Here is a 9,618-nt window from a genome sequence, read left to right as displayed (position 1 = left end):
TCTACAATTTGCATCTACAACAGAATGCTTAAAAGTTAATATGTTGAATGCAAACCAAAGAGTGGAAAAGTAAAAAAATGCCACTGTGGGACCTTAAAGCAACTTCCTCAAGCTGCTGCTGCTAAAGCTAGCAATTAAATCATGGTGCTGAAACATTTTCAAGATCTGATGCATAACTTTACGGATTTCAGCAACAGTTTCCTCTAAATGCAGCCATTCCAGAAAATAAAAGTATATCAGAAATGCTGCATGCTGGATATAGGGACCATGCACTGTTTATGTGCGGTACCTTTTTCTCCTACGAAGGGCAGCGACCACGTGAAGACGTCCATGAAGTTAGGCAGCCAGTAGGGATGCGGAGAGCAGTTGAACTGACGGATGTTCATCACATTGTTCTCATACTTTAACACCGCCGCTACACACACACACACACACACACAGACACACACACACACACACACACACACACACACACACACAGACACACACAGGCACACAGGTTTTAATTCAGTTGCTTTGTTCATGGGGCTAAACACTGATTTCAAATGTGTGTATTTTTTTTCATTTTTGAAATCAAAAACTGTAACATGTTTCATTTCACAAACTAATGCAAAAAACTGTTTCTGAGGTCTCAAGTAAGGAAGTACAAATACTTTGTTACTGTACTTAGGTACACTTTTTAAGTATCTATAATTTATTTCATTACTTATTTTTCTTCCTATTTCTGACTTCTACTCATCACATTTTCACACAAGTATCAGTATTTTCTATTCCTACAATCATCGCTTCCCTACAGTTAGACACAGTGGTGGCAGCATCATGCTGCAGAGAAATGTTCCTTTCAGCACTGATTAAGAAGCTGGTGAGAATTGATGGTATGATGATGGGTATGTCTAAACTAAAGTTGATCAAGGACAGATAATAATCAGAATTGAGGCAGAGGTTCATGTTCCAGTGGGACTAAATATTTGAATAAGTGACTAAAACTCAGATCCAGTTAGAAATACAGTTATTTTCCATCTGATATGACTCAGCTTCATCTATTTTCTAAATTACAACAGGAAACTATTTGAGTCTCTACATTTGCAAAGCTGCTGGAAGCATTCTCCAAACAGACTTGCATTAAAAACATGGCTGAAGGAAGTGTTGGCACAATGACATGGAAATAAATACATGACATCTTTTATCTTGTTTCCTTAAATTATTTTCCTACCCTACCTGTGTCTATTAAACAAATCCAAATAAAATATCTCCAAGTTTGTTGTGTTATTTTAGTGACAATGTAAACATTTGAAGGAATTGGAATATATTTACAAAGCAGTGTAGACGTGCTTGTGTATACTTATGCAACAAACCTTTGTTGTTGTAGACATCCAGGTAGTTGGGAGCAGAGAAGATGGTGATGAGGGAGGGGAAGCCTGTAGTCTGACTCTTCCTGTACATGCGGTATCTGCATGGAGAGAGACAAACAAGCCGCCCACGTTACAGCTATTCAGATGAGACACCAAGCTGCAGCTGAAAGCTGAAGGGGTGGCTTCAGAGGTCTTTGAAACCAGACGGGGACTGGCTCAAAGTGAGACAGGTAGACAGTGAAAAAAAACAACAAAACAATCTGTCACGAGGGAGGAGAAAAAGCAAAGCAAAGACCTCAGTGTTTGGGAATATAATAGCTTAGTCGCAATGAAAATGTGTGCATACAGGCAGCATTAAATACAGGAACCGTGTATCTATACCTGTACCACCAATGGCAGGTTAGTTACCTAATTTAGATTTAAAGTAGGTTTATGTTTATGCTTAAAAGTTTGTGTAACCCGCCAAAAAAAGTGAACATATAAAAATAAGCGCTGTCATGTCTTACTGCATTAGCTCTTGTTTGATTATCTATACCTGAGCCGCGCATGTTTATGTTATGCTACAATGAACCTTAATGCATTTCAATTTTTTTCTGATACTAACGAATTTAATTGCAATTTAATAAGGATTGCATGTGAAAAATACCAGGTTATGACTCCTTTAAAGGTCACCTTAGAGAATGTGCATCAGGCAATACCAGGGAAGCTGGACGAACTGCAGCAATATTGCATGTTTGGTGGTAACGCTGCAGGTGCATCTAAAATATTTGAAACTCCCACAAATTATAAGTAAATGGTCAAAATATACCAACTAGCAGCTGTTTGCAAAGAACAGATCATTACATAGGCAAAAACAATTTAGAATTAAGTCAACCTTTCTTAAATTAAGTGTAATTACCCTTAGTTTTCGTAGGTAAATAAGATGATTTACCAATGGAATAAGTATTTTCACTCTTAAACTAAGATAATTAGATAGTGTGCGCTTGAAATAAGACAATGCAATTATGTTTTCTTATTTTAAATGTAAATTGTCTTAAACTATTGGCAAAGTGTCTCACTTACCTCCTAAATTCAAGAACAGATGCACTTATTTTAAGAAGAAATTACTTATTTAGATTTTGATTTTTTTCCAGTGTATATAATAGCACAACTTTAACTAGAAGGGCTTTCTCTTAATTAAAACCAAACAGTTCCCTTTAATGACTACTACAACTAAAATATTCAAAGCCCCTTTAATAAAAGAAACGTCACTGCTTTTTGCTGCTATGAGTTGCTGTAAACATGATTCATAGCCACTCATCTACTTCTGACAGTGTTAAGAGTTAATGTCAAGTACAGTAGTTCCTCTGAAAAAGAGCTTTAATGGAATCTGAGGTTTGTTTGGGATCACTGTCTACTCATTTGAAGCTTCAGCTGTCTTCACATTTTGTCCCAGGACTTTGTGATATATGACTGAATCCATGATGTCCTCCCAGTGCAGCAGGTTTCCAGGGCAAGAAGAAGCAAAACTAAACTATGCAGCAACTGCTGTTTTTTTTTTTTTTCTTAGGTTGTGCTTCTTTATGCTCCAGACATGCCATCGATCCTCAGCTTGGAAAATTTCAGCATTGACAGATTTCATCATGGGGCACCAGGGGAGCAGTGTGGAGGTTAAGGGTCTTGCTCAGGGACCTCGAGTGGCAGTCTGTGGGAGTGGGGCTCGAATTCAGAACCTCAGGATTACAAGCTCTATGCCCTAACCACTAGGCCGCCACTCGCCACAACCTTAGATATAAGTGCTTTCTCTAAATTAAACCCAAAATACCCACTTTAACGACTATCCATCCATACTTTTCCCATCACGCTTATCCCATGCAGGGTCGCGAGGGGTGCTGGTGCCTATCTCCAGCTGTCAATGGGCGAGAGGCGGGGTACACCCTGGACAGGTTGCCAGTTCATCAGAGGGCAAAACAGAGCCAAAAACAGTCATGTTTTTGTACTGTTGGAGGAAGCCGGAGTACCTGGAGATAACCCATGCATGCTCAGGGAGAACATGCAACCTCCATGCAGTAAGACCCCAGGCCAGGAATCGGACCTGGAACTATCTTGCTGCAAGGTGGCAGTGCTACCCACTGCGCCACTGAGCAGCCCCCACTTTAACGAATACTACAACTAAAATCTTCATACCTGTACATAGCTGACTTTGGTCCGTAGTGGCAGAATAATGAAGGCTCTTTAACAGCCTGACTTCTCAGCAATTTGATTACAACCATTACTATGTTCCTTTTCCTACCAGCAGGTGGTGTAAACACCAGTTCTTTAACAATTAACCTGCAAATTCTGCCTTCAGCTACATCTCCAGAAACATTCAAGGCATTTTTTGTAATACTCTCCTAATTTATGATTTCTTCTCTGAACTTTTCGGACATGTATTTTTTTAAGTGACTCATACCTCTAACATGCAGTGAAATGTTGTGTCTGTCAGTCAAAATATGTGAGGGTTTCTCTCTCAAGCTCACTTGCTGCCACTAATGAAGCCCCCTCTTTGGTTGCCATAATTGCACCAGAAACTGATGTACAGAAACCAGGGTCAGCTCTGATAAAAAGCTTGACTTACATGCTTTAAAAATTTGGACAATCACTTAACCATGAAACGTTGAATTGTGTAGTTCTTATGGTGTAAATGTTTATTTCACAAACCTGAACTATTTAAATTTCTTCCGAAAAACTAATTTTAGGTGAGGAGTGCATCATTTTCCAAATGCCACAGCACTCATAGCGCAAACCATTAGCAAAAGATGCCAAAGGTTTTTAAACATCAAGTTTAAATCACTTTTTTCTATGTTATAAATCAGTAAAAGCTTGTTTTCCCCAACAGAAGGTCTCACAAACATATCAAGATGTCCTTTCACATCAGATAACTAATCAGGGCACGGAGGTTAGAGAAAACTTTTAGAGAAAATGCTCTAAAAGTTTATCTCAGCAGGTCAAAGCTTCACCAAACCAATGTGAGACATGTTTTTATCTTTTAATAAGATGTCAAATTAATGCATTGAGTGTTTTTCCACTTTGAACTCTACTCACCCAGCATCTTGGGCTTCGTGCGCTCTGATAATGGACAGCAGGTTGTTGGTCTGTAGGAACTCGCACACTGCAGGATAGCTGGCACAGGAGATCAAAGGAGGTAAAAGATTATATTATTGTCTGAGAAAGATCCTAAAAGCATCATAAACAGTTTTTAAAGGCTGCTTTACCACTGAAAGCAGACTGAAACATTTCCTGTCTACCAGTGAAGAACAGGCCTGTGGTTTTCTGATGCTGAGTCTGAATTAGATCAGTAGGGGGCAGCTGTGAGGGCAACATGTCATAGGAAGGCTCATGGCCGCCTCAGTGCTGTGAATGCACAGTGTTTGCTCCACTGATGCTGCGTCTCCTAAACATTCATCTCCCTTGCTGCTCCTCTTTTTCCACACTCATCTCCGTCCTCTCCCCCTTCACGCCGCCATCAGTGCCCCCCTCCTCCTAATATCACTCCATATCTGGCAGGAGTAGCCAGTCGTCATAGCAACAGAACCGTGCAGTTCTTTCCCCAGGGATTGTGGGAAATCTTTTCATGCTGAAGCTGAGCCGTGTGCGTGTGCTGGTGAGCCCGTTGTGTTTGCGTGTTTGCGAGAGCCGGCCTCCGCTACAAATCCCCACCATTATTAAGTGGGTGTCGGATGTGACGGGGCTCTGCCTGATGGATCTGTCTTTCCGAGTCACATCAGCAACAATCCCAAAATAACAGCCCAAAGTCTACCTGAAACTTATTAGATTCCTGATTTATAGTTGAGCAGCACATCTCACCTGCGCCAGGCGCCCAGATAATTGAAACGCAGCGAGTAAGGCCGGTGAAACTCATCCATCTCTGTTTCTGCTGGTTGCCATAATGATATTGCTCCTGCAGAGTAGTTTTGTATGTCTGTATATTGCATTTCCCCAGGCTTGTTTGAATATCAGGTTAGTTTTATATCTCTGAGCTCCGTAAGCTAACCCACTGTATTGTCTCCTGTTCAAATGGACTAGAAACTCTCAGTGATTGTAGGTAAAATCTAATTTTATTGCTTTGAGTTTGTATGAGGTAGCCAGGGGGTTGGTGCGTACGCTGAGAATAACTTTAAACATAAACATCACAGTGCGCTTAAACAAAAGAACTCATATAAAGATCTGATTGTTTTTCTTTACATCTCTGTTCTTTGAAAATAAAATAACACATTGATACTCAGTTGAATTGTTTAGCTATTTTTATGCATCTGCTCACATTAAAAGAGTGAAGACAGTCTGCTTAAAACGTCACGCATCCTGTTACAACAACAGATACTTTGAAAATTGAGGTTGAAATACTAAATTAAACTGAAATATAGGGATGAAAAGTTGAATTAATGCCAGAAAGCAAAAATATACTAAAAAATATTGCTGGACAATTAATTGCTTTTGTAATATGATCGGGAAAATATCTTTTAATCGACTGAAGTAGGGCTGAAACAATTAATCGGATTAATTATTGAAATAATCGTCAACTAATTTAGTAATCGATTAATCATTAAATGAAGTATAGAGACTCTAAAACATGCCTTTAGCTGACAGAGAAACTTAGACAGACTACATTGATAGTTGATTACAAGCTTTGGCTGAACTGCAATAATCGGAATCAGCTGTGCTAAAGCAGAGAAACCTCTAAAACCTGCAGGAAGGCGGCCCTCGAGGACCGACTTTGTAGATGCCTGCTCTACTGCATGCTCCATACAACCAGAGAAAACATCTTCTTCTCCCGTTCCCCGTTGACAGTAGAGACACACAGATCAATTTTGTTCTGATCCAGTCCGATACCAAGACATGGGCTGAGTTTATTGGCCGATACCCGAAACCCGATTCTGATTTGATGAAAGTACTGCTGAAAGGATCAACCGTATACCTCAGCAAGAGGGTGAAGCCATCATGCATGGCATAAACATTGTTAAAAAAAAGCCTCAAATTAACTCAGATATAAACTGGCTGTTAAAGACACTGAAAGCCTGTTATTCTTTTTCTGTGTATGATATTACTAAAAATTTATCTAAATGCTGGATCCGCATAATTCATCCAATTGCAGATCCAGCTAATTAGACAATATCAGAGAAAATATCCGATCTAATACTTTAATCAGGGCATCTCTAGTTAAGAGGAGTGGTTTTGACAGAAATTATTTCCGTTTGGATTGTGTAATTTCTCTTTTCTTTTAAATATCTGCGAGAAAGGTGTAAGCTTGTGGCTTTTTGTACCTGTAGAAGTAGGAGCAGCCTCTAACTGTGTTGTGGCCAAAATACTCCTGGGTCTTCTCATTGCCAAAGTCTTCCAGGGGGTCGGACCACAGCAGGTCGCACATGGGCCCGAACGCAGGGGGCTCCTTGAATCGGTCCAACTGGGACACACACACACACACACACACACACACACAGACGTCAGTATACGAAAACACAAAATACTCATGTTTCCAAAACCTCCGAAACATGAGCTGAAGAATATTTACGTGTCACAGAAACATTTTACCGCTGCAACAAAATACAAAGCAAAAAAAAAAACAAATAAAGTATAAATCAAAGAAGAAGGAGAAAAATAAATAAATAAACACACAAACACACACTGCCAGAGCAGAGCATCTCCATGGCAACCCTCACCGCACAGGAGGGAGAAGATGTCACACCAGCAGATTCACCATGGAAACGCTGCCATTAGAGGAGGAAGTGTGTGTTTTCTTTATATGCCGTGGGGCTGAGAACTGTACATATTCATGCTATGGGCTCTTTCTGTGCTCTGGTATTATTTCATCACTGATGCCTTTGGGTTTTTGCATTCATAAAAAGTTGTTGCATGTTTGCGGCTGCCTGCAGGTGTGTTTTCATTGAGCTCATCATGTCCCATTAACCCTGATAGCAACGTCTATGAAGGCCTCCCACTGTGAGCGAGCACAGAGTGGTGAGCCATACAGGGGAGAAAACCTGAGAGCAACAAGATCTATTGACTCCTCATAGCAGAGTCTGTGACTCATTATCAACCAAGCATAGCAGCGATAATCTAAATAAACCAATAGAAAATGCATGTGAGGAATTCAGCATTATAATTTAGTAAAAAGATTCATCTGGATCTAAAGAAAGGAAGAAAATTCTCTATAACATATATCTAATATTTAGAGAAAATTGGTATCATAAAGTATGAATTTTATGAATACAAGGATTAATTTTTGTGAAAATATTAGTTTTTATAAAAAATATAATTTTTTTATTTCTGGTTATGATGACATCGTTGACAAAAAGGAACATACACCGACAGAAAAAATACGTTTTGTAAAGCAAAGATGGGGCCCTGCCAGACAGCAGATAAATGGCTTCTTCTCGTTACATTTCTAAGATTCAAAACAATGAGAAAACAACAAAAGAACCAAACTGAGGGTGAACACTGGTCAAGCTTTCGATGGTTGCTGCCAATCGTGTCATGATCTTGGTGCGGATGATTGGCCTGATTACTCATTTCATTCACCTGCCTAGCTCCGCCCAGTTTCTCATTACCGTTCATCTAATACACCTGTTCTAGCCTCTATTTAACCTGCCTGCTCCCAGTCATCAGTGCCATATTTTCTGAGCCCTTGTTGAGAGTTCTTTAGAGTACCTGAGTGTTTCTGATTGCCTGATCCTGACCTGTTCTAACTCTGGATCACTAAGCCTACCTGTCCCCTTTCTGATCTGTTTCCCTAACCTGTCTTCAGACATGCTGGATTGTTCCTGTTTACCGAACCAGGAACTGGTTCTTGACTCCGTCCTGGATTTCCCTTCGGTACATCTTTGGATCTGTGATCTTCTGGCCCGGATTCCTGAGCACGTCCCTCACACCGGCTATGGTTTTGCCCACTGGATTGGTCTTCCTTCCTCTGCATGATTCTGATCTCTTGGTTGTTCTTAACGTCCGGGCAGTGTCCGCTTGCGTCCTATCGGCAGCCAACCGGCTATAACCAACCTCGTCCTCTGGCCACGGACTGAACTATAAGACCAGGTTAGTGACTCGCACGTTCATTATCATCCTCCGCCAGATAGATGTGGTCACTAATCAGTGTTTTCTTCCTGCAGAGGTTCCTGTCTTAGATGCCCTCGCTGTTCCCTGCAGATACGTTTACTTAATAAACGTTGATGAGAAATCTAAATGTTTGCTTTTTGTTTTTCCTTATTGCTAAATTACAAGATCAAAATCAAAAACTGGGCAAACTGTACATTAATCTGCAATCAACTCAACATCAGCTCAGATTGAAACTGCTAATGACTTTCTGTCAAAAATAGTAGCAAATACAGTAGAAAAGAAAAGTAAAGAGGTAGCAAAAGGTAAAATATTAGAAGACAAGAATCGCAGTATGTGGGACATTGACCCTAACAAATTTTGAATGCTTGAAAAATAACAAATATATAAAAGGAGAATAACTGGTGGGCTAAACGTGCCATGACCAATCTGTATCTGCCCTAATTAGCACTTTATTTACCAGGGGTCCCAATATTAAAAGAGACACTAAAAGAAAATGTATATAAGATGTGGTGTATATTTACAAAAAAGACATTGAATAAAGAAAAATTTATCAGTCATATAAACTTAAATAAACTTTTCCAAAATAAGTTTTACAGCCGTAGACTGTTTTAGATCATTGATGACAGTGCTGTGTCGAGACTCAGTCCAGTTCCTCTTATGAAGGTGTAATTTCCAAAAAAATAAAACTAACTTCAATTTAGAATTTTTAAATTTAAAAAAGAATTTTCCATTCTGTACATCCATCTACAACATTTGAGTAAACAGTGGAAAATCAAGTGTTCAATAGATTCTTCAGTTAAGCCTCAAAGAGGACGAGTTCTCAATATCAAATCTCTGTCATGTCTTTTTTGCTGGATATATCTTGTGTATGATTTTAAGAAATTCTTCATTGAAGCTTATTTGCACATATGACCAGAACCAGAAATACACTTGGGTTGCCATTGATTGTGATTCATGAAAAAGGACCAAAATGTCTTATTTCTACCTTTAATTATAGAAAGCGACATAAGCATTATTGATCAGAATTTTGATAACACCTTTGCCGTAGGAATAAATGTGTTTTTTCAACTTAACATTTGTTATTTAACTGTATTCATTTTTTGGTTTTATATCACTCTTTTCATATTATTGTATCTAAATAGTATATAACCATATACTACTATATATTGCCACATAAACGAAATAATGTAAATGCATTTAT

The 9,618-nt window shown here is 39.2% G+C and overlaps 1 protein-coding gene across 4 annotated transcripts in view; it reads right to left on the bottom strand.

Annotated features, from left to right (window-relative positions):
- LOC107082405 (serine/threonine-protein phosphatase 2B catalytic subunit alpha isoform-like) overlaps nt 1–9,618 on the bottom strand; it is a 58,163-nt gene that overhangs the window by 13,692 nt on the left and 34,853 nt on the right. For all 4 annotated transcript variants that reach the window (XM_015371081.1, XM_015371084.1, XM_015371083.1 and 1 more), the window contains exons 6-9: nt 6,632–6,771; nt 4,416–4,493; nt 1,356–1,450; nt 290–415 (exon numbers count right to left, since the gene is read on the bottom strand). In XM_015371081.1, the coding sequence (XP_015226567.1) occupies nt 290–415; nt 1,356–1,450; nt 4,416–4,493; nt 6,632–6,771 (439 nt within the window). The remainder of the gene's footprint in view (nt 1–289; nt 416–1,355; nt 1,451–4,415; nt 4,494–6,631; nt 6,772–9,618) is intronic.

Source organism: Cyprinodon variegatus, unplaced genomic scaffold, assembly GCF_000732505.1.
Source record: "Cyprinodon variegatus isolate N-32 unplaced genomic scaffold, C_variegatus-1.0 Scaffold52, whole genome shotgun sequence".
NCBI lineage: Eukaryota > Metazoa > Chordata > Actinopteri > Cyprinodontiformes > Cyprinodontidae > Cyprinodon > Cyprinodon variegatus.
This window is presented reverse-complemented; position numbering and strand designations above follow the sequence as displayed.